At 31.0% G+C, this 27096-nt stretch overlaps 2 protein-coding genes across 3 annotated transcripts in view; both read right to left on the bottom strand.

The window, feature by feature from the left end:
- Nucleotides 1-713: 713 nt before the first annotated feature.
- Nucleotides 714-27096, bottom strand: part of LOC143066224 (uncharacterized) — a 34506-nt gene continuing 8123 nt past the window's right edge. Inside the window, exons 10-27 of the mRNA XM_076239222.1 lie at nt 26904-27074; nt 26351-26406; nt 25079-25192; nt 24212-24246; nt 23680-23777; nt 23101-23265; nt 22499-22545; nt 22129-22160; nt 21602-21708; nt 10680-10841; nt 9862-9911; nt 9127-9243; nt 8112-8244; nt 5804-5965; nt 4591-4651; nt 2722-2828; nt 2010-2168; nt 714-885 (exon numbers count right to left, since the gene is read on the bottom strand). Of these exons, the coding sequence (XP_076095337.1) occupies nt 714-885; nt 2010-2168; nt 2722-2828; nt 4591-4651; nt 5804-5965; nt 8112-8244; nt 9127-9243; nt 9862-9911; nt 10680-10841; nt 21602-21708; nt 22129-22160; nt 22499-22545; nt 23101-23265; nt 23680-23777; nt 24212-24246; nt 25079-25192; nt 26351-26406; nt 26904-27074 (1948 nt within the window). The remainder of the gene's footprint in view (nt 886-2009; nt 2169-2721; nt 2829-4590; nt 4652-5803; nt 5966-8111; nt 8245-9126; nt 9244-9861; nt 9912-10679; nt 10842-21601; nt 21709-22128; nt 22161-22498; nt 22546-23100; nt 23266-23679; nt 23778-24211; nt 24247-25078; nt 25193-26350; nt 26407-26903; nt 27075-27096) is intronic.
- LOC143067315 (uncharacterized) lies at nt 12730-18278 on the bottom strand. Of its 2 annotated transcripts, none has more exons than XM_076240469.1 (2): nt 18039-18278; nt 12730-13104 (listed from the first exon to the last, which is right to left on the bottom strand). In XM_076240469.1, exons 1-2 carry the CDS (start codon nt 18253-18255, stop codon nt 13043-13045), a joined length of 279 nt encoding a protein of 92 aa, XP_076096584.1. In that variant the 5' UTR covers nt 18256-18278; the 3' UTR covers nt 12730-13042. The 2 variants fall into 2 exon arrangements, with proteins under 2 accessions (XP_076096584.1, XP_076096582.1); XM_076240467.1 differs by having other exon boundaries at nt 12730-14735.

The raw sequence follows: 27096 nt of genomic DNA on the forward strand, positions 1-27096 counted from the left end.
GAGTCAAACAGTACACATTTGAAGAAAAATAAACATTTTAAAAATAATATTACATCATTGAGATGGAAAAAAAAATCACGTTTATCCACTTTTTTTAAAAGTTAGAAATGTAAATGTATTCTTTTAATTCAGGATAAATGTCTTTTAAAAACGTCTATTAAAAAGTTGTATGGTACATATCAGTGTTAATCAAACAAACCTTTTCACTAACAGCACTTCCGTTGATCAAATTCTTTGTATCTGAAAAAGAAAATCGTCATACTGAAACATATAATATAAAGACAAATGTTTAAAGGGAATTAAACAAGAAGGTCTACTATCTTTAACATAAACTGTAAAAAATATACATTTAAAAACTTTTCATACATTTTGAAGGCCTCTTTTTCAGATTGCATGTAAAAAAAATGTCCTACAATTAGCACGCTCTCACTGATATGTGTAAAGTTCTTATAATAGTAGGCACACTCTCAAGAAATTCTGTCATATGATCAAATTATTTAGACAATATTTTGTCAATTTTGGTTACGGATATGATGTTCTAAGTAGCATACATATCAGTCCATTGTGCATCAGCAATGTATGAGAGAACTGTTCAATGCAGCTCTGCTTATATTTCACTTTTATTTACTTATTCAAGTTGTGTTAAGATTGAAGATGAGTAGAAATAACAAGGACAAGAGAAGTCAAGTGCAATATTTCTTATTTATATGTCACTATGTATACACACCTTGCTCGCATGTTTTTCCTGTTGTTCCTAGACGACATTTACATTCAACATCCTCATCCACTGTCAAGACACAATCCCCTGTATGACATATTGCAGTGTGACATGGATTTGTGTCGTTTAAGGACGGATCAATTTTGAAACATCTCAATTCTCCATCACTGCAATTTTAAGTCACATTTTGTTTACTTATAATAAACTGCTATTTGTTTAACAGAGAAATACCCCACAACTTACCAAAAAATCAGCATTATATAAGTTGGAAAAACAAACCCACTGATAAACTTAGAAAGCTCAAAAGGCTAAACCTCTATTCAAGCAAAGGCAATGAAATAATTCTGTAGATGTCTTTTTCAGAATAAAAGTAAATGTTATGTTTATACAAAGAAAAAGCAACTAATTTGTATGACAAACGCAATGATTTTAATGTTCCTATAGTCAACTTTCCATTTCTGTGTCGCAACATCCAAGCGGCACCAGCATATGGAGTATATATGTCTCAATTAATACGTTACCCTAGATCTAGCTCAAAGTACGTTGATTTTGTTGAACGAGGAATACTGCTCTCTCAAAAGTTGCTAAGAAAGTGCTATGAATCAATCAAATTAAGGTCATTACTGAAGAAATTTTACGGTCGCCATCATCAGCTGGTTGGCCATTATGACAAAAGTGTGTCAGAAATCATATCTGATATTCTTCCTCAGTTATAATAACCTACCATCATTACCGAACTGAACAAAGAAATAACACGACGGGTGCCGTATAAGGTGCAGGAAATTCTTACCCTTCCAGAGCACCTGATTTCACTCCCGGTTTTTAGTAGAGTTCGTGTTGTTTTGTATTTATTATTCATAACTGTTGATGTAAATGTCTTTTGGTTTTATGAGTCTTTGTTTACTCCTTGGTTTTCAGTGTTATTGTCTTGTATCTCTAAAGTCTCCATTGTCTCGAAAAATTGTGAATAAATTAAACAAAGTATGCCATCTCTATAACATTCCATAAAGGACAAAAACATAACTACATAACAGAAGACAATAATTGAAATTACTAATGTTGTATCTTAGATTAAATTACAATGCATAACACAGAAAATATTATCTCCTCTGGATTTTCAAAACGCTGCCTTGAATTAAATCTCCCATTGTAGGTACATAGACAAATCATATTTCTTATATAGGCCATAATATAAGCAACATATAAGTTATTGTTCATAAACTTAACCGTTTGTCTCTCACACACACCCATGGATAGATTGGTTAACATAAAAGGAATATACAAAAAATACCTATTATTATCTCCCTTGGCTCTGACACACACTTTTTGACTCTTAGCTCCAGCCAAGGGTTTGTAAACAATGTCTGTCTCACAGAATCCAGAATCATCTTTAGAAGATGGCGACACAATATATGTACCTCCTGGTAGAGTTTCCCCCACAGCTGGCACACTAAACAGATTACAGAATTTCATATACTAGTATGCAACTATGCAAATATTCAAGATACAAATTATAACTTATATGTTTAATTAATGAATCATGTATCTGTGATTAGTTTATTGGCCTGAACATCAGATTGTTTTTGTTTGCAAATCAAAATTGAACCTTGTGTATTGCACTGTAAGAAAATTTATCATTTTTGTTTAAAGTTGACCTTTTCATGGATAAAAAGCAAAACAGAATTCCACAAAAGATATTTTTTCAAGACATCTGAGTTCATAGAATCACAAAATATTTTGATTACTACAGATCAGGATACAGTTTTTACTCTCTTTGTTGTATCCTTCACTTATTACCAAGGTATTGAAGCCCTGATTTACTTAGATACAAAATTTTTGGAATCTGTTTTATAAACTTACAGTATATGGCACATATATAATAGGTTAGCCATGATTTTGTATTCAATAGCTTTCATTACCAGGACGCATTAGATAAACCTAAAACGTATATGAAATTGAATATTTTAACCCTCAAATTCCAAATATTAGTATATACTTCCTACCATCTTCCATTTTTAGGTCGTTGGTATAAAATAATATGACATGTAGTTGTTGGTTTACACACAACTGTAGAATCAGGTGGTAACGATGCGCCTTCAAAATAACTTGTCTGTAAAGCATAATGATAAAAGTGATTTACAAAGTTTTCTCATTCTGCTAAATATGATAGAAAAATAGTTCCGCGAATCCCTGTTTCTGCAAAATAAAACAAATCTTTTCACCAGTAAGATAGGAAACAGCCGTTAGGTTTTCTGTACTTGAAGTTAACATGTGTTGAACTGAAGACGGTAGCTAGTACAAATGCAATTGCTATATTCTAATGTATTTTATTTACAGTATAAATATAAGAATACGTTGTATAATTGCCTAAAAGACAGGTCTTCATCTCAGATTAAAATTAAAAAGAAGTAAGCTACTATAGCAAGCTACAAAAGACCAAGAAAAGGCAAATGGAAAACAATTCCAACTAGGAAACTAAAAAGCGAATGTATACTTAAAACAATTATTTAAACTAACAAGATCCTCTCAAGGGCTTCAATCGCTCACCTGGAAAAAGTATTCGTTTCCCTTTATTGGACAGTTATGCTTTCTTATTTGTAGATTTTATCAAATTGCATTGTTGTAGGTATTGTAAAGATTACTATTTTACTGTTTTCAGTTTATAACTATCTATTAAAAGTTTTTGCGTCACTAAATGGATATAAATCATGTAACTTAAGTGACATATCATCTATGTCTACATTCTAGTATATCGGATTGTATTGAACAATTTATCTTTGAAAAATTTCTAACTTTCTTTTATAGTTTGATCATATACTTTCAAAATCTGTATTTGTTATACTTTTTGCAAAAAACAATCACAAAACCAAGGAATGACAAGGGGTTACTCAGTAATTGACGATTCGTCGATGTTGACTTATTTGTTGGTCGTATTTTGCTGAACACATTTGTTTCCTTCAATTCCCCCCCCTCTATTATGGATTTTCTTATCCAAGGAATACATGTAGATGACCTTATCCGTATTTGGCACAATTATTGGGAATTGTGGGTCCTCAATGCTCTTCAACTTTGTACTTTTTTGCTTTATAACTAATTTGATCTGAGCGTCACTAATGAGTCTTATGTAAACGAAACGCAATTCTAGCGTAATAAATTATAATCCTGGTACCTTTGATAACTATTTGCAAGAAATCAGTAAAATACGAATTTCAAGAGTTCAACAAAACGTCTATGATGACTTATTTATAGTTTCAAAATAACATAAACAAAAAAATGAAAAAAAAATAAGTTTCATTAGCAGAAACTACACAATATTTCAACAAACTACTCAATATTTCAACAAACTACTCAATATTTCAACAAAATTTGACTAGTTATCTTAACCCTTTCCTCCATTGAATTTTTTGTTTTGCATACTTCATTCGCATAGGCTTTTTCAACAAAATATCGAAAATATGCTTTGAAGTATTAATGCATTGCGAAAAACAAATATTCCATCAAATAATTTTAGTCGGATATTCTTATGAATATCCTTTTCATTTTCGATACACATTTTATTAAGTCTGATGCAGACACTTTGTAGTCAAAGCGTTTCAACTGAGGTACTACACAGTCGTCAAAAGGCGTCATTATGGAGTAAAGGGGATGGCGTCAAAAGGCGTCATTATGGAGGAAAGGGTAAAGAAGAATTTGTTTAAAAAGAATTACAAAGAGTGAAAAACAGACAAACAGAAGACAACGATAGACCCATATGAAAAAAGAAATGAGCCATATATCAATATTTTGAATAAATTAGAAATTAGAATGTTTATATCATGTAATCATACTAATTTTATTTACATATATCTATAACATACAATATTGGTACTTACATTTGAGGCAGATTGAGTACTGTTTTTGTGTTTGAAGGCTTCTATTTTAAAACAAGTTTGTCTACAAATATATATCAAAAAAAAGAAATGAGTTGCCAAATAAGCAACATACCCGCTTTTCTGTATATATGTCAAACTTAATAAGAGGATAGAGAGTGTGAAATGAAATTTAATTTGGTCATCAGCAAATTATTACAATTTGAAAAAGTATCACACTAATACTAGAGTAGTTAATCATTTATTTCAAAGTATCAATCAACTACTTAAATCATTGGCTGGACAGTTCATAGGATGTTACATGGACAAGACATAAAAGCAAGGCATTATTCGAATATGGCAAATTGATATGAAATGTATGATGAAAACTAACTCAATATAGGAGGCTAAGTCTGAGTATGGGTGAGTCGGTTTATATAGAAATATTACATGGCTAACCTGATTTAGTGATTTTATTTTTTATCATACATTTCATAAATAAATTTTAAATTATCCAAGATTTAAATAGTTCCATGTTCAAAGTGCTGTTTTCAATCAATCAGGGCTCATAACTCCATCCAAAGTGAAATCTGTGAAAATTGTAACTGGTTGGTAACAACATATTTAAATTTGTAAAGCATTGGTGGAATTGTTCATAAATTATTTCTTGTCAGTTAATGTTCCTAGAAACAGAGCACAACTGCTAAACAAAGTATAAATGACGTAGTTTGAAGTTTATTAAACACAAGTTGAGTAAAATGTCACTTATCTAGAAATTAATTTTAAATGCAACATGAAAAATTTATAAAAAAAAGAAAAAAAAAACCGTGGCTATTGAACGTCATAGTAGTTGTTATAAAGTGATATATCCAAGCGTTATAATTGTTGTTTCAATGTTGTAATTTATTCTAATGAAGTGATGACCGAAACGTATGAAAAATTGTGTTATAGTTTTTATTATATATATGAAAATGGGAAATTGGTATTCAACACAGCGAGAAAATCCCTAAAAATGCATATGTACTAGTTCACTAAAAAGGATGTCATACTAAATCTTAAATACACAAATGAACTAAAATAAAAAAGACATATAAGACTAACAAATATGTATATATAATAAAAACTATAACACTATTTTCCAAACGTTTTGTCCATTACGACTCCAACAGTTACCACATACACATATGAATTCAGGTAAACAGCAGTTAAGTTAGATTGTTTTATGTACAATACCTACCCACCATGCTCTATAATCATACACTGTTCATATATTCCTTCTTTTGTAACGTTTACTGAACCATCAACTTTGTATGTTCCTTTAGGGTATTTACTATCTTGGTGGATAGATGGAGGAGCTGATATTATATTAGGATTGCTAGTAGATATTGTTACTTTCGGTCTGTGAAATGGAAAAAAACAAATAAAATGGAAGAAATTAAACGTATCATTGTTAACAAAATGATTAAAAACTACAATTATGATAATAATTAATATTTAATTCGTTTTATTTGTTAGACGTTTACACAGATAACAAAACAGTTAATCAACCCAATAGCCCTATACATCTACATGATGTATTTATACATGCACAAAGATAAACAAACCAAAATGCTATTATACTTCATTTGTAGATAGACCAATACCACTGACATGAAAAGTATGACTACAATAAAGTTATAGCATTTCAAACTCATATCATAAGTATATATATAAACTTGCATCCTTTTCATTTGAGGATAGTGCACTGAATGGCAATCATAAAACATCTCTTAATTTTCAAATAAATTTCTATGTTTCAATTATTTTTTTTATCTGCAAAGTTGTTAACACGTGTGTATATTTGTGATTAATCTCTATGACGAGATAATTTACAATCTCTTACTTTTACTGTATTGATAATGTATGACCCTCCCAGGCGTCTCAAATTAAGAGAATTTTTAAAATGAAATTTTAAATCATCTATCAATTTCTTGTAACATACACTTGCTTTAATAATGGAATATAATGAATGTTAAGTTGCAATTATAGGAAAAGCATGAGCATAATCGATTTTTCTCTACAAAAAGTTATATTTTGACTTCAAGTACAATCTAAATGAACCGTTAAACAATACGTGAACTGTTTGTTATTCACAGACACTTGATACATTGAGCCTTTCCCTTTTTAGAATATTTTATTCCAGTGTATATGTTTTTTTCTAGTAAATTCGAATTCCTGAAATATTTCAACATTATTTTTAGTAGTTTAGTGTGTTTCACCACTATTAAAACGATCGTACAATAACACTAGATGATACTAATATCCATCTGTGGCAGCACGTATTTCTTACTGTAACTGTAAGATCGTATAGATGAGAATAAAACGCAATGTTTATTTTAAAAAATACTTGAAAATGCCCGCGAAATGGCGGTACAATTTGGCAAGATTGAAACAAAGAGTTAATTCTATTTCTCTAAGAGATGGAAATGAGAAACATAGTGCAAAAGACCCCATTCATCTCTGTTGGAAAATAAAAATATTAAATACCCTAAGAAGAGGGACGAAAGATACCAAAGGGACAGTCAAACTCATAAATCGAAAATAAACTGACAACGCCATGGTTTAAAATAAAAAAGTTTGACAAAGTATGATTTTCAGTAGTTTTTTGCCGTGTTTACTTACTAACAGTATGAGCTACGTAAAATCCGTTACCCTGAAGGATTCAAAATTAGAAACATAATGGAAACATCAAATTTAAATCGGCGGGAAAATAAGACAAAAAAAACGCGTCATCAGGAACCAAGCCCTCTTGTTTTAGCCTGCATTTCAATGACAAATATTTTGAATTTCGCCGTCAATACGTCGCCGGAGCATGCGCGATAGCTTATAAGACACAAAACGATATCAGTCTTCGAATTTGGATAAATTCTCAAAAATTTGCATTTTCTGTGGAAAATAGAATGTTTTAAAGACAAATTTAGGAAGTACAAAACACTACATTTATACGTAAAATCTCAAATTTACCCGCCTTTGAATGATTATATAGTTGCGGCTCAATTAAATCGGTCTCTTTCTTTAGTATTATAGAAGTTGAAATCCAAAGAAATTTAAAAAAAACAAAAAAAAAAAAAAAAAACCGCCGGAAGTTTCACTAATGGACCATAAGGTAGACATAACACTGGCATTTCAAATTTGCTCTATCGGCAGCAAGATACTTCAGATACACCAAAATACAGACAAAATATTAAAAATGTCAGAAAAATGGCCATTGTTATATTATAGTTCGTTTCTGTGTGTGTGACATTTTAGTGTTGTGTTTCTGTTGTGTCGTAGTTCTCTTATATTTGATGTGTTTCCTTCAGTTTTAGTGTGTAACCCGGATTTGTTTTTTTCTCTATCTGCTGGAGCCTCCTCCTTCGATAATTGTTTAATCATAGCGTTAGTCTGTGAAAGGCTAAAACAAATAGTTACTAAATAAGTCCTCCCTTATCCAAATAAGGAAAACTAAATTTATATAGAAATATGTATACATCTTGAATATAACCACAAAAAAAAATGCAACTTACGGATTGTTTATGTCTCCATTTACTAACGTAGGTATTATACAAAATGTACCAACTTCACATCGGATTACTTTAGGTAGAGGTAAATCAGTAATTAATGGTGGTGATGATGTATGAGGGGTACCAGAAGAACCAGCTGTAACAGAAAAATATGACACGTATTTTATATGGTATTATAGGGTTATTGCATGAATATTGGGGGATATTGTCCCGAGTAGAATTTTATATTGCACGAGCCTGCTAGTGCAATATATGTTCTACGAGGAAGACAAATGTTTACATCCGAAACAAAAGCACAAATGTTCCTACTGATCTCTGACCTTCTTCTTGAGACTATTTTAAAACAAACTGTTATATCAAGTTTTATATCCATGAATAAGATAGCACATCCAAACTATGATCAGTCGACTGAACAAACCTTATTTCTTTGTTGTTTATTGCATTGAAAATTCAGGAGCATAAATCTTGCATACCACATCAAAAACAACTTTTCATTTATTGCACACCAATTCAAAATTAAGTATAACACTTACCTTGACAACAGTGCCACCTTATATTTAGAGACTTTTACATACTTAATTTCAATTCGTACTAGGGTTTACAAAAAAACAAAGACACTACAAGAATTTCAGTCTTTCATTTGTTTCTACGGCTTTTTCCACAATTCAATAGAGGTTTTCATAATAAGCAATAATCAAACAAAATGAAAAAACTGGTTCAAAAAATAATATTAAGAAACAATTTTTTTCTAAATTTCAGGATATCGATATCTTGACCTTGACCTTCAACTCAACATTCCCAAAATCAATACAGATATTCTCAAACCACAAAGGATATATCATACCAAGTTTTGTAGATATTGTAAATGGCTCAAAAGTTTTGTCTGAAAAAAAAAATATAAACCTATGATAAGTGTGCTTTGAATTTGACACAACTTAGCTATAAATCTGTATAAGAAGCACTTGTTTATAAAATGAAAGGACACGTTAAACATTTTCCTATTTATTTGTATAAATACCTTGCTGACAATGTTGTCCAGACTGTAACAAAGCACAAATACATGTTGGATGTCCATTAGTAATATCACATACACTACCATCCTGACAACTGGTCCCTTTGCAAGATGGACTTGGAGCTGAATTAAAAAATCATTCCCACTGACAAAAATATTCAATACAGCAAGAGTGACAAAGACATTGAACATGCCTGTAGTTAGAACTCATTGAATTTAACACTGGTACAAGTACATATAGGATTGGTAACTTCAGATACATTAAGTACATGACGATCTTCATAACCATTAATTTTAGCAATTTTAGTATCAGTGCATTACAGAAATGACGAAACAGGAAGGTGGTTGCTAGACATATCTTAAAACGGTTGTAATAAAGCACATCAGCTTCATATTTTCTTGTCTATAACCTTTCTTTGGCCCTCGAATATTTTACCTATTGCTCATTTCAATAAATGAACCATACTGCAACTTTAAGACGTGTCTCTCTAATTATCGTCTGAAAAAACAAAGCCTGTTACACAATGCAGCAATAATAACTGTATACAGGATGTTTTTAAAATGTTTAAGAAGACATGATGCATGGTTAAGAAGGAAGCTATAAAAGAATTACATATTATAAAAACGTATGCATTCAATAAGAGAATAATAGCTCTTTCAAAAATAGCATAATCAAAATGGTGATAATGAAAACTTTGTGACAAACAATAATATGACTGAAGTTAAAACTATCATACTCACCAGAATAATCCATGTATTTCACATAAAAACATCGAATTTCTCCTGGTATACTGAAAAGTGATGAATATAAAATGTCCATTTCAGAAGGAAAAGTGATGAAAGATATCCCGCAATATTTCATGATAATATAGGTTCAACAGGTGATCATCACTGATTTGGGAATCATTAAATATATTTTTAGAACAATAACATGTAACGGTACTAATCCCAGAAACATTGCCTTTTCTATATGTTATTTAAACAGAAAACGTTTTCAAAATTCACCTTTTCAATACAAGTATTTGCTAAATTGTCCTATGTTTTATTTAACACTTATGAGAATAAACCCACAATCATTGTCTTAAATAATAGTATGTTACTATGATAACACTTGTGACATTTGATAATTTCATTTACAATTTATAGTACAAGACGTTTGTTTTAGTTATAACATTCAATAAATGCTTGAATCTCAAGTTAGAGTGTTGAAACTAAAATGAGACAGACGAACATATGGATGGTAGAACAGTCAAGGGTATCAGATGGTAAAAACTGTCTGCCTTGACCTGGCATAAAAGTATGTTCGTAGTAAGATGTTAAAGTGAAATCATAGTGAATTTCTCAATAATTGATAAGACAGGTAGGAGGAAGAGATGGTGAGTTTTACTCATGGCGATATTTTTTTTAATCAGCCAATACATGTGTTCAGATATTATTAAGTTTCTAGTAATTGGCTAGTACCAATTTTTATTCCATATAAGGAGTATCATTTATGTAATCATGAATAAACAGTAAATATTAACAGATAACTATTTTATTTTATCTTCAGTAATACCTACTTTGGTATAAATGTTTTGAAACAAAATCTGTATTTTCCGGTTGATCCTGAAGGTGGGGTCAATGTTACGTCTGCAGTGCAGTTGCCAATCAATTTAGAATTATCAGCAGATGTAAAAAGATGGAGGTCATCTGTTGGTCCTTGAGTCTGTTCTACAGAGGGACTGAAATAAATCATACATATTTGATTCCATACATTTTACATACAATTCAATTCTTTTATTACTATGAGAAAATAATGCTCATCAGTACAAATATAATATATATTCAAATACAAATATATAATAAATAAATACATAAAACATGCATAACTGATAAATGAATACATCCGTGAAGAATAATGATCTATATTTAGTATTGTTAACTTATAACATGTCTGTTCTGCGTTTAAATGCATGGAAAAGAAATTTACAAATGTAACATACGTCTTTTACATTTTCCGTGCTCAACAACTGTATAAGCTTAAATGACGATGGACGCTTATAATAATATGGCTTAATATACTGTCTCCTTATAACAATCACACTGTAAAATGAAATGAAACTCGTCTTCTATTGTATTTAAAGTACAGAGAGTGCATTTTCTTTCTGATTTATTAACAACGTGATATCGTCCTGTTTCAACAAATAAGCTATGTGAAGACAATCTTATTCTCGTTAAATACACTCTAAAATTCACATGTTTAGTAAGGGATAATTGTAAACAAACATTTTTTACTCAGTATTTTGACAAAAAAAACTTTGGCGAGCCATCCAATAATTGATTCAAGTATTGATTAGCTTGATCAAATATTTTAGTTTTGACAAAATACTTAAGAGTGTCATTTACAACTAAATTATCTTGGTTATACCAGAAGTCATTCAGACCCAAATTAAACAATAAATATTTCAGCTTATAAATCCAACTGTTTCTGTTATTATATTGCATTGATTCCGTATCTGTTCTTTGTAACAATTTTCAAGAATACAATTATTCGTTGATAAAAGTTTAAACCAGTATCTTATAATATTATACAATCTAAGATATATCAATGGATATCTACCAAGCTCATAATACACCATTACATTCGTTGTACATTGTTTGACACATACATACTATTTTACTATTAACAATAACCACAAAAAACCTATTTCTCGTATCAAACATAAACTAAAAGAACTAGCCAAGAAATTTTGTTTTTTTTCCCGGCAGATAAAGCTGCTAAAAATATTATTATTGTTTGACGTAAATTTTACATTGAGGTTCTGAAAAAAGAATTCACCAACATTCCAACTGACTCCATTTTCAGAAAACGACATCTGTAACAAACATAAACTTTGAGCTACTGCTTTACAAGCAGAGCCACATACAATGAAAGTCCCAACTATGTACTGGCTTCCGAAGCTACACAAAATACCTTACAAATATAGATTTATTTCGTCTTCAAGCCATTGTTCCACTAATAAATTGTCTATTCTTCTTACAAGCACACTTGGTACAATAAAAAACCTGATAATAAATTGTTCAAATAAGGCCTTCGAAAATAGTGGAATTAATTACTTTTGGAGTGTCAAGAACTCGTTGGAAGTACTTGATAAATTGCATGCTTATATTGGTGATTTTAAATCTGTTCAAAGTTTTGATTTTTCTACCCTGTATACCACATTGCCTCACATTCTCATTAAGAAAAAATTCACACACCTAATTAAATGGGCTTTTAAAAAGTCAGAATGTGAATATATATGTTCAAACTCTTTTAGGTCATTTTTTAGAAGCAATAAACAAAAAAACTATGTCAATTGGACATGCTTTGATACTATATATGCCCTTGAATTTTTACTAGATAACATTTTTGTTCGCTTTAGGGATTCCGTATATCGTCAGATTATCGGAATTCCAATGGGGACTAACTGTGCACCACTTATTGCGGACCTGTTTTTGTATTGCTATGAGTTACAATTTATGACAAAAATAAGCAAATACCCATCGAAACAACATCTGATAAACAAATTTAATAATACTTTTAGTTATTGTATATGATATCAAACTACCAAACCGACATATAGCAAAATGGTGAATTCCTATGACATACAAACAGTTTCTGTGTCTCTAGATTCGATTATTTGACTCATGAATAAAAACAACACTATTTTTAGAATTGGCGAATTTTGTCATGGCTTTAATTTTTCAACAAAATCATAACAACAATTAGATTTTCAAAAGGCCAAAGAATAAATCATTCAATGACAATATAATTAATGTTTTTCATTGATTCAGTAAAGAGCAACCAGTACTGAAGAGGTGACAACTGGGCTTCCAGCACCACAATACGATAAATTCCGCCATACACATTGCTTGTAATGTTCAGCTTTGTTAGATCACATCATCATCCATCAAATGTCAACATGTTTAAAAGCCATGACGATTGGTAAAGACTGCATACAAAATCTGTAATTATAAATCATAACGGCAGCAAACAAATATTTGATTGGGGTAGGGTGTGGTGGGTTTTTGTCCTTGCACCCGTCTACAGTTTGTTAAAGAATGAAATAACATTACCGAAACAACTGGTTTTATATTGAAATTCCCGCCTATAAATGCACGAGATAATTGCGTATCGCTTATGAACAGAAAAATTTGTATTATACAACCGGTTTTAGTGTCGCTTGCAACAATAAAAACATAAAAAGGGAGACAAATCCAAGTCTTATCAATTCAATAAATATATTTAATTCATATTGATTAAATTTCATTATTGTATATGATATCAAACTACCAAACCGACATATAGCAAAATGGTGAATTCCTATGACATACAAACAGTTTCTGTGTCTCTAGATTCGATTATTTGACTCATGAATAAAAACAACACTATTTTTAGAATTGGCGAATTTTGTCATGGCTTTAATTTTTCAACAAAATCATAACAACAATTAGATTTTCAAAAGGCCAAAGAATAAATCATTCAATGACAATATAATTAATGTTTTCATTGATTCAGTAAAGAGCAACCACTACTGAAGAGGTGACAACTGGGCTTCCAGCACCACAATACGATAAATTCCGCCAAAGTTAACAAAAATTTGTTAACATCGCCAGATAAATTTATACAAATTAAAGCCAATGACAAATAATTTTCAACATTAAATTAAAATAGCAATTCAAATAAATGGTTACGTTAAATCAACGTAACAAATCAACTAAATATTAACGTTAAATCAACGTAACAAATCAACTAAATATTAACGTTAAATCAACGTAACAAATCAACTAAATATTAACGTTAAATCAACGTAACAAATCAATTAAATATCCAGTACATAAGTAACTACATAAATGTTCAAATTAAATACTTCAAATTGGACACTAAATCAAATGCATTTTTTTTTTTTTAATGTTTGGTTGCACAAAGCAACAAGTAATTCAACAATATTTGTAAATTAAACCGATGAATGCAGTGTCAAATTAAATTCAGTATTATAACTCATCAGGATACAAAGTTCTTGATGAATTATTAATAAATAGATCAATTGCAGTTTGAATTGTATTGATGAAAATATCATTTCCCAAAAAAGAAAGATGAACACCATCAGCATCAAATAAGGCTTGATGTTTGTCTTCAAAATCCCAATGTTTAATAGTTTTACAACCTATTTTACTGATGTAGGATCTTACTCCTCTATTAATTCGACGTCTAGATTTTTCAATCTTATCATTATTTAAAGCACCCCTCCAACTAAGACGAGGTAAAATAAAAGACCATATAATTAATGTATTCGGCATCGTGCATTTTAAAAAATGAAAAGTACTTCTCATGTGAAACAACAATTCACCATTACAACAATTAACTAAATCATTTCCACCACAATGAATAATTAAAATTGATGGGACTCCTCTCCAACTGAAAGTGGCATCAATCGTTCTGTCCACATTAAACCATTTCATTCCCGACAAACCAAGCCAAATAATGTTGTATCCCTTTTTGTCAAAGCCTAAATTAGTTCCAGTTGGTCTGTTTTCAGTATGGTCAGAAGCCCTTTTTATAATGGAGGAGCCAATAATCCATATGTCTCTCATTGCTGAAAGATTATAATTAATTTATACGAATGTATCGTTTGAATGAAGAGGATCTCCATCGACCCATGTTTTTTATTTCTTCTTCAGATTTTTCATTTAAAAATGCATGCGTTGCTGCACCTATTCTAAATGAATGGGTATTGAATCTCTTAACATCATAATCAAGAAATTGTAATGTTTTTGTAAGAATTGAATGAAATTGATATCTGGTCATTGCCTTCCCATCCAAATGACAAAAGTAAGGACCGTTTTGTTTTGGTCTTGCTGAATTGTAATTTGATAGAGCACTCATTAGGCTACTGTTTGATTTTAAAGCCAATGTAGTTGTCAAACCTCTTTGGTCTGTTTTTGAAAAGCGAATAGTAACATAGATAACATTTTTGTTAAAATCCATTGTAACATCATCTTTTTGCAAAACATACCCAATGTCATTGACAGATCTTATAGTAATCTCCCCAACTCTGAGAAATGCTCCAAATGCTAATGAAAATGCTGCCCAAAATAAATAGCTTTCATAATTAGAAAAACAAACTCGTAATAATGCATTAGGCATTTTTGTCATCATTTCAGCTGTTATAGGTTGTCTGATGTCAGGACGTGAATACAATCTGTCAAACCCAGTTAATATTTTTTTAATCAAAAAGGATTGTGTAATATCTTCAAAATTTTCTGCTTTTAGTTTAAAAGACAAACCAGAAATGTAAGACCTGCAAGTTGATGACGCATAATTATTTTTGGACAAATAAGCTATGTATTTCATCATGTAGTCCAGACTAGGTGGCCACATAATTTGTAATTTGCATTCTAAAAGAAATTTGTGGAAAGACTTTTCAGCCTGTTCATAAACATTTTTCGTGCTATTTGAAAAAGCCGCATTAAAGAGTTTTGACGCTTCTAAATCAAGAGATCCCAGAATTCCTGTGGTACTGGTGTAGGTTCTACTTCTGCTGCTGGGGCCGCCTTTTTGAATTTTTCTAACTGTCCACGAGATAAAGAATCAGCTATTATATTGGTTACTGAAGACAAATGTATAGCTTTAAATTGAAAATTATATTTTAATGTCCACAAAACAATTGTTCTCACAATTGACATTACTCGTTCAGATTTTGATGTTTTTGAATTTAGAATTGACACTACGGCAGAATTATCACAATGGAAAAAAATCTTTTTATTCGTAAATTTCTCCCCCCTTAAAAAGATTGCTAAAGCTATAGGAATTATTTCCAAATAAGTGATATCAGAGAGAATGTCTTTTGCCCAGTTGCTTGGCCATTTTAAACATGCCCATGAACCATTCAAAAAGGCTCCACAGCCTAATTGTTTTCCACCCGCGCTATCGGTGAACAATTCCAAATCAGGACTATTAACCCAATCAAAATCCTGAATATATGTATGCCCATTAAATAATGTCAAAAAAGATTTCCAAACTAATAAATCTTTTTTCATGCCATTTGAAACTCGAATAAAATGGTGTGGCTTTTTTGCTTGACTTAATGAACTATATAAACGTCTGCTAAATGCCCTTCCTGACGGCAAGGCTTTTGTACAAAATGCTAAGCAACCAGTTAAAGATTGCATGTGCTTAAGCGTAACCTTCTTTTGACTTGAAAAGAAATCTATTAATTCCAACAACTTCGTAATTTTGTCTAAAGGAATTTATATCATCATATTCTGCGAATCAATTATTAAACCAAGGTATTCAATAATGGTTGTTGGACCTTCGGTTTTTTCATTTGCAATAGGTACGCCTAGTTCCTTACAAATTTCATCAAAAGTCAACATTAAATGCTTGCAATTGTCAGTACCAGCCTCACCAGCAAAAAGAAAATCATCTAAATAATGATCTAAATTATCTGAATTTGCTCTTTTTGATACTGCCCAATGTAAAAATGTTGAAAATTTTTCAAAATCAGCACTCGATTTCGAACAACCCATTGGCATTGTTTTATCTATATAATATTTACCCAGTAATTTAATGCCCAGTAAGTCAAAATCACCTGGATACACTTTCAATAATCTAAATGCCGATTTAATATCTTTTTTACCTAAAAGGGCATTTTTACCTAATTTTTGAACCATATGTGTTGCATTATCAAATGAAGAGTATTTAACTTTTGTGTAAATTTCATCTATGTAATCATTAACACTGGAATTAGGTGGATATGACAAATGTGTTATTAATCTAAGACCACCAGTCTTTTTTGGTATTAAACCAATGGGAGAGCAACGTAAATTAGAGATTGGCTTTTCATTAAAAGGTCCAGCCATTCTACCAAGGTCTATTTCACTTTGAAGTTTTTTAAATGCCTCCTCGGGGTTTTCTTTTACAGATAATAAATTATCAAATTCCTTTGAATATCTTGGGCCCGTGTAATTTAATTTAAACCCTTGTTTAAAACCATCTAATAATAACGTAGCATCAGAAAGATTTGGATAATCCGTTAACATATTTTCCAATATGTCAACTTTAATGGGCGAGAAGCCTAATTGCCATATGTCAAACTGAAATTTCTTTTTATCTGAAATTTAAATGAAGAAAAGTTTCGATAATAATTATATTTGGGTTTAGTTATTTCAAGAACTTTGCTGAAAACGTCGGTTGCCATTTGGAACTTTTGATTCAAAAGTTCTATTACCATTACCCATCGCCCTAGGCTTGTTATTATCTAAACCTATTCTTTTTCTACATCTTATGGATGGGTGATTCAAAGAGCATTTCAAACATGTATGACTGAACCAACAACCATTACGAGAACAAACTCCTTTAAAATTAAAGTCATAGCATTTGTTAATGCGTGGCTGTTGCGTAGTATGCGTACTAGTTGAAGCAATAGCCATTATTTGAAGCCATAATTGGGAATCAATTATATTCCAATTTTTTGTAGGGTTTCTTGCAACTCTTAATCTAAATTGCTGATCATACATGTACCACTTTTCAATAGTACTATCAGCTGCTGCACCCCTTATTATAACTATGTAACCAAACAGTTGACTAGCTTTCATTGGATGTCTCTGAATCAAAACTTGTGAATAAGCTAAAAAAGCGTCTGTCCAGGTCTCAATATTAATGATTGTTTTCTTTTTTGAAAGATTTGTTTGAGTAATCAATCTACCATCTTCATTTAAACCTATATAACTTTGCTTATCAAATTGACTACTGAAATTGCTTTTATGCATAATAGATAAGTCAATATATTGAAATTGCCAAATTTTTTCTTTAACTGTTTGGCTAATGAAAATGTCAGTTTCATTTATATTTGGCAACATATTAGGTTCATCAAATACTATAGTATCATCAACCCCACCTATTGGCTGGGGTACAGGTGCTGCAACTTGAATGTCATTGTCAAGGTTAGGCTGAACAGGATTAGGCATGTTCAAATCTTGTACAACTTCAACATGTGGGTCATTGCGTCGACGTCTTTGTGGAGGTTGTTCATTTTCATTCAATTGAGGCCCTCTCCTTCTTAAATTGCGCGCTGGCGCAGCTTGGTTATTTGCTGGTCTACGACGTCTTGGCATCCTATATTTAAATGAAAATTGACTATTACAATGGCATCCTATATTCAAATTAACATTGAAAATTTTAATGGCATATCCAATAAATGAACATCGACAATTACAATTATTAATATTCATACAAAGAAAATTTTAATCTTATATTTGAAGGATTCAGTTAATAATTTGTTTAAACACGTGTGCATAGTTAAAGTAATGTTAACTATAAAATAAAACTATTTTGTTTTGTGTAAATTCTTGTCCATTTAAAACATAACTGTTTAGCTGTAGATTACATACATGTATAACGCGCCGTTTATATGTAACATTACACTGAGAAACGCAAAATGTAATGGCCGATACAACCTACAGAATAGCAAACTTACGTGAAACTTGAAATAAACTAATTCAATGAATTTGCAAAATAACTATAAAATGTTAAGAGTATCATACTCACAAAGCAGTAATAAACACAAGACGAGATTGATAAACTAAAATAATATTATAGTTAGCGAAAGACATTCATGTATATACAACTATGATTCAATGAAAAGAAATCAAAATAATAAAATAAGTGTATACCTATTCGTTTAAAACGTAAGTATTTTCAAAGTATTTAAAAAAAAACCAAAACGTATGTTTAATTCGTTCACTAGAATTCATTGTAATTAAATAAAACAAAATTAAATATTTAAATCAAAATGACAATTTGACTTCACATAGCATAACATAAATTCAAAAGTACTTATCTTCAATGTGTGTTTTATCCTTTTTTGTCCTTGCACCCGTCTACAGTTTGTTAAAGAATGAAATAACATTACCGAAACAACTGGTTTTATATTGAAATTCCCGCCTATAAATGCACGAGATAATTGCGTATCGCTTATGAACAGAAAAATTTGTATTATACAACCGGTTTTAGTGTCGCTTGCAACAATAAAAACATAAAAAGGGAGACAAATCCAAGTCTTATCAATTCAATAAATAAATTTAATTCATATTGATTAAATTTCAATATTTGGATGATATTTTGGCTCTCAATAATGACGACTTCAGTATGTATATTAAAGAAATTTATCCTGTTGAACTTACTTTAAATAAAGCTAATACTAACAATGACCACTGCCCTTTCCTCGATCTTGATATCTATATCACTAACGGAAAGCTGAATACTAAAATTTATGATAAAAGAGATGATTTTTCATTTCCTATCGTTAATTATCCATTTTTAGATGGTGACGTTCCCTTGTCACCATCTTACGGTGTTTATATATCCCAACTTGTACGATTCGAATTCGCTCGTGTATGTAACAATGTTTTAGATTTTAACGAGAGAAATTTATGTATTACTGAAAAATTATTACACCAGGGTTTTCGATATCACAAACTAGTCAAAACATTTACTAAATTTTATCATCGGTATAAGGACATCATTCGTACATATAGCTCAACATGCAGACTTCTTATACGTTCAGGTATTTCACATCCAATTTTTTATGGAAATATTCTTTATAAAGCACAAAGGTGTCAGTATTCACCTCAAAAACTAACAAAACCTTTGAATTGACTTATTAAGAAGGGATATATTTACGATACTGTTGTCAGGTCATTAAAGATTGCATATTTTGGCGTTAATATTGATTCACTTATAGGGTCTTTGCATCGGAACTAAACACATTTATTGAAAAACCAGTTGTTGGCATGACACGGGTTATGTTCTTCTCATATATCTTACGATGGTATGATACTAAACCCCTAACGGGAAGGATTGTGCCTGATGTTCATATGATGAAATGATAATCTTTCAGTCAGTTTAATTGAAGTCTGGAGCTGGCATGTAAGTTAACTGCTAGTAGTCTGTTGTTATTTATGTATTATTGTCATTTTGTTTATTTTCATTGGTTACATCTTCTGACATCAGACTCGGACTTCTCTTGAACTGAATTTTAATGTGCGTATTGTTATACGTTTACTTTTCTACATTGGCTAGAGGTATAGGGGGAGGGTTGAGATCTCACAAACATGTTTAACCCCGCCGCATTTTTGCGCCTGTCCCAAGTCAGGAGCCTCTGGCCTTTGTTAGTCTTGTATTATTTTAATTTTAGTTTCTTGTGTACAATTTGGAAATTAGTATGGCGTTCATTATCACTGAACTAGTATATATTTGTTTAGGGGCCAGTTGAAGGACGCCTCCGGGTGCGGGAATTTCTCGCTAGATTGAAGACCTGTTGGTGACCTTCTGCTGATTTTTTTGGTTTTTTTCTATGGTCGGGTTGTTGTCTCTTTGGCACATTCCCCATTTCCATTCTCAATTTTATCAATTGCATTTATCTAGTTTAGGATCAATTACAGTATTAAACTTTAGCATAGCCTTATAAGATAAACATTGAAAACTGGGAAAATCTCGTAAATGTAAAAGAGGATTGATTAAATGAAAGATATAATGAAAACCTTCAACCTCTTGGAATTATCGTTAAAACAGACAAAATCACGATAGACACTATCATAAAGGCATAGTAAAATTTGTCTGACACACATCACTTACAAAGTGTGCTTATCACTACATGAACACTACTGAACAAAATTTAAAAGAAGGTTTCCCGATTACACAAAACAAACAGACCATACATACAATTATCAGGCATTAACAGGACGCCATGGTTAGATATTTCTTTTGTACATAACACAGCAAGACCATGAAAAAATTAACCAGTCATTAACAGAAGGTAACGGCTAGATTCTTCTACAGAACACAAAACAAACATATCATTAAAAAATCATCTGGACAAAAATTCCCTGGTTATAAACAATTACCATTCAAGGTAAACACCACCAAACATTACCAAGAGGACATGACAATATGTCTCTGGTAAAAAGCACTTACCTGAACACCACCAAACATACACAGGAGGAAATGAAAAAATGTTCCTGGTATAAAACACTAACCATTCAGGGTAAACACTATCAGAAATAAACAGAAGGACATGACAAAATTTCTTTAATTTGATATAAAGGATTACCATTCAGGGTAAACACCACTAGACGTTTAAAGGAGGACATAAGAAGATTTTTGCGGTATAAAACACTAAACATTCGGGCCAAACACTTCCAGACATACACAGGAGCACATGACAAGATTATCTTGATAGAAAAGACTTACCATGTAAGGTAAACAGCACCAGACATAAACAAGAGCACACGACAAGATTTCTTTGATATAAAGAACTTACCATACAAGGTAAACAGCACCAGACATAAACAAGAGCACATGACAAGATTTCTTTGATATAAACGACTTACTATTCAGGGTAAACACCATCAGATATAAACAAAAGGACATAACAAGATTTTACTGGTATAAAACACTTACCATTCAGGGTAAACACCACCAGACATAAACAGGAGGACATGACAAGATTTCCCTGGTACACATTGTGTTACAGAATCATGTGGTATTGTTGGTGTTACAAAGTAAGGCTGCAAAAAATAGGTATTTTAAAGTTCATCTAAAGTCACACTTATTTATATTAAATGTCATCTTACAATAAACATTAAAACTGCTTTAAAAAACAAATTACATGCTTAAGGGTCTGGTTTTACAATGCCATTTTTACATTTTCATATAGTTGCTTGTTAGTCTTTAGTGTCAAGGCCCTAATGCTTCATGAATCAACATACACATTTTATAAATCAAATGCAGTATAGATACCCAAAGCATTTTTTAAACCAGTGGCATAAATACATAACTGTGTCAAAGACATGCAGGTGTGGCAGCTGGGAATGACTAAAAAGAGGCCCTTAAATTTGTCAAAACAGACATTTTTTGCTTATTCCAGTAAGCTGACAATAGGTAAGATTTTAGTCAATATTGATAATTTCATCCACACGCATACATACCTGACTCGTCTTCACCTCATGATTGTAAGAATCTACAAAAGACAAGAACTTTTCTATCAACAAAACAGATTCTTATTAATAAGAATAGTCAATATTGAAATGTTTTGATGTAGAATTTATGTAGTCTGTTCAAACTACAAAAGACAATAACAGTATTACTCATCTAATCTATAGAGGCATTCAACAATAACAGATGGTCGAGTTGTTGCCTCTTTGACAGAGTTCCTGTTTCTCTTCTCAATTGTATTTTTGAAAGTAAAAAGATAAGGTCTCAGCCACATGGGAATGAAGAAAAAAATAACTTAACCGGCTCTTTTTAATGTTATTCTTGCAAGGCAAAAACAATTGGTTACAGAGAATCCATATTTACCTGGAGATTTTACTTCGACCTCAAAACAAAATTCATCGCTAGTTGTCCTGAAATACATATAAAAAAGAGCTGTATAAATAAGGATAACTCATGTGACATATAATGCTGCCAACTATTATAAAATTCTACATAAGGCTTGCAATCTCTCATCAGCCATCACTCTTACATGACCACATCAACCTAACAGTCTCATGTGAATATAGTGACATAAAATTATCATCACGTCTTTTCTGAACCATCTTACATGTACATGTAAATGGTAAAATTAATGATCCACAAGTCATTCGTAAACTGCCTTACATTTTTTTATTAACAAACCTTATGTGTCCAAGATTTTCATTTTAAACTGATATAATATTGACCTGCTTATAAGCTTTTTGGAAATTTAAACAGATGTTTTAGGATACCAATGCTTTTCCCATGATGTTGTACACTTCAAATTTATTTTTATTTCCCCATATTTTTGAAGCATAATATTGATCAACATTCAGCAGTAAAACAACTTCCACTTGAACTCAAGGATAGACTTTTCAAAAATTTTATAAGAATAGTAACACCTAGAATCCCCCACATTCTGCTTGTATCTGTATCAGAATACCTACTCTCTATTATCGCCTGTTTGGACACATGTTTTGTGTACGCCAGGTGTATTACCGACCACATTCAATTGAGAAAGGAAGGTACCAGTATTTTTAGGATCTGGTATTATTGTTGTTCCCTTGGATGACAATCCTGCTTCAGTATGTCCAGGTCGCACTGAAGGTGGACTGTAAAATTAATGTTTATAGTTTTAATTCATATAATGCCACATTTTATCACTTTTAAAACTGTTTTTCTTTCAATTAATGCCTTGATCAGAATTGTTATTCAAAACAGGTCACTTTGTGTAATATTCAAATGTGCAACATTATGACAAAAAAAATCTTCGTGACGGGAAACTAGGGCATAAGATGTTGTAAAAATATGTTATTTTACGCTCTTAGTATCATAAAAAAAACTTCTTGGACATTTAAAAATCCAAATGCTGAAATCCAAAGAAATAGGGAAATTAAAACATATATTCAAAGAATTCATCAACATAATACCAAATCATTACAATAAATGAAACATGTGTTAACTTCCTTTGAATACTTTGGATACTCTAGATACCATAAATGCATGTGTGTATTACTATCACTTACTTAGCACTTGACGTGACTGTAAATGGAATAGAACATTCCTCATGCAAAACACATACGACTTTCTGTGGTAATACATGGTCTCCTGTCTCGGAACCTGGCTGAAATTACAAATGTTTATATGAGTAACACATTTTATTATCTTTAACATACACATGATCAGATTTCTATATTTTATTTTTGATTTATATAATAATTGGATGTGGTATTATTGCATATGTAAACTATCATTTAACACATAAGAAGATACTCTTTCAGTTGCCTCAATTAATTTACACTTAGTTTTTACCAGTATCTGATTACTGTATAATTGTATGTACAATTTACCCTTAGTAAATTTAACTTAAAATGTAGGACCGTTTTATGTTGGAAACTAGTGAATGAGTAAGTCAAGTACTGTGAAATACAATGTTGATAACTTCAATTCCAGTATAAAGATAAATTGCATTACTTTCTCAGCTATATTGGAATGCTCATTAACTTGATACATTCATAAGACTCAGCCAAAGAAAATAACATAAAACAATGTACCTACCTGTGAGTGTGGAGCTGTGAGGGAATTGCCATGAACTAAAAATATTAGATATTTAGATATATTTTATAATTTTCACTTAAAACAATATGAGCTAACCTCCAAATAACTATAAAAACAAATTCATATATAAAGATGTCATCATTTTGGCATTAATGAGAGTAATTTTGTAGTAAACTTGATTTTCTATTAGATGTGTTTGTAATGAAGACACGAAAAGATTTTGTAAGAAAAAAAAACCGTTTTGTTTACTGAAGAGGATTGCAGCACTGGATGTAATTGACAATACCTTTTTAAGACTTAAACAAATTGAAACTGAAATCCAATCAGGTTTGTGATACATATTTATGTACAAGGGTAAATCTACAAGCCTGATAGTTATATTTAAGTAAAGACACCAACATTATATTAAGTTAGTTGTGAAAAGAACACCATAGCAGCTTTTTGTTGCTGAAATCTGTCATTAAGAGATTTAGGACATTAGTTCATAGAGGAAATATCAGACTACTGTAAATTTATAAAGTGGTTTTAGTTAATGTGAATAATGCGACCTCTTGAGAGTTGTAATGGTAAGAATTCGTACTATGATGTGTGATACTCTATCTTTACTTCTTCAGTATCACAATAATAAGAAGTCGTATTCTGATGTGTGATACTCTATCTGTACTTCTTCAGTATCACAATAATAAGAATTCACAATGGAATACTTTATCCGGAAATCACAATAATGAATCTTGATTTTAAAAATTAGCAATAATAAATGCATGTTATAATTTCTTAATTGACAGTATCATTCCCCATTATAACAGATCTATGGATTAACTTATTTCATTTTTCTCAAATTCTAATGTATGACCTGTTTATACTCACCAACTTGACAAGTAGTTCCAGAGTATCCAGATGGACACTGACAGAATCCTATGTTTCCTTTGCCATTACAGAAACCTTGGTTCATGCAAATCAGTCTGCTGCAGGGTCCTCTAGCTAGAAAGAAAACGAAAATATATAAATTGTTATTTCGCTCATAAAAAGTAAAATCACAAAATACTGAACTCCGAGGAATATTCAAAACGGAAAGTCCCTAATCAAATGGCAAAATCAAAAGCTCAAGCACATCAAACGAACCGATAACACACTTTTTTTAAATAAAAAATACTTGTACATGGATAAAATAATTCATGTTAAACATACTGAAAAAAAAACAAATATCAAAACTTCAACATATCAAGGAGCAAACGTGCATATATCATAACGTTTAAGGGAGAGACACAACCGAAAAAAAACCACCATTATTTTATTTATCACTCGTACACAACACTGATTTGTAGATTAAATTTAAATTCAAAATTTCTATCGTTTCTGGTCCTATTAAATTTGAACATTAACAGGAATCAACTCAACCTTAACTTGACCAAAATAAATCCTTAATATGTTTACCCTTTTATATAGGGGAATATGTATTCATATGACACAGATAATAGCCCTGCATTCATCGTATAAAGGTACAAAACTCAAGAATCGTAAATTAAAGCCGCCCAAATTAGAGCTTCTGTTGTATTATGCATTGTGACAATTGCAACAAAAACCAAATTCACGACACACAGACGGGTGATAGCAGGGTCAAACATAAAAATGATGATCATTTTTGAAATTTGTTCACTTGTGCTATTATTTTGATACAGAGAAGACCGATGTTAAAATGACAAGATGGTTGTCAAGATCAACTCAATGGATATCACATTCCTTATGAAGTTGGTGAAAGAGACTTCAAAGTTAACCATGGTGGCCTGAAAAATGTTTCAAAGTATTATTGTTCTTCGTCATACAGAATCATGCAGTTAAAAAAAGAAGGCATACGCGCTCATTATCTACATTCAATTAGAACAAAAACAAGATATATAACACCTTTAAAGTATAGTCACTAAAAAACCTGTTTGAATTTTCACAAGTTGGCAAGTATGACAAAAAATCTACTGTCTTTATTCAAAAGTATTTCTATAATTCAAAGTATTTATTGTTAATTTCAAAGAGGATGGAACACATTTTATGTTCAAGAGGTTAAATGTAAATAATGTAATATTGTATCTCCATGTTCATATTACAAGAAAAATGGATGAAAACGATAACGTCTAAAATATTTACCATGTAATGTTTCTTTCGTTATCATAATGCTGTAACACCTTTTCTCCCCTTCTCCTCTACAAAACAAAGAATATTTAATATAAAATGAATCATTACTTTTCTCATTTATATAGATTCAAATTTGACAATCTTAAAAAATAGATCAAAACAAATAATCAGTTGAACTAAACCTCTGTTATAGTTAAACAGTACAGACTTTCAGACATTACAGTCTACAGTCAGGTGTACTAGTGTGTATTATAATTTACTTTTTCTGAAAAAAAAAACCCCACCACAATTTCAATGAACGAATAGACTATTGGACAGTCAGGGGTAAAACAGTACAGTTACCCTCCCCATGCAGAGACTTGGTTTTAGACTTAGGATAAGCACATGAACTTGTAAACCGGGTTAACACTAGGGTTCTTTAGTATTTGGCAGTTGTAAATTATGTGCACAACTGCCTTCTGTAATGCAATTTAACAATGTTAAGTGTTGTAACCCATTTATATGGAAATACAATTTTGTCATGTGACTCATACTTATTTACATTTTTATTTAAAGTATATCTTACCCATGACTGTTTCCATTTTTTTCAGGAGGAGTTTTCAATGTAAAACAAACAGTAATTGTTCTTTCTATATCTGTATGTATGGATACATCAGTAGAACATGGACTTGGGTCTGTATCTGACTGGAAAACAAAGATCCCATCCGGGGCTTTCATATCAGACTCTACTAATGGGCTGAAAAAAAATTTTGTTTTGA

The sequence above is a fragment of the Mytilus galloprovincialis genome, chromosome 3 (assembly GCF_965363235.1).
Source record: "Mytilus galloprovincialis chromosome 3, xbMytGall1.hap1.1, whole genome shotgun sequence".
Classification (NCBI taxonomy): domain Eukaryota; kingdom Metazoa; phylum Mollusca; class Bivalvia; order Mytilida; family Mytilidae; genus Mytilus; species Mytilus galloprovincialis.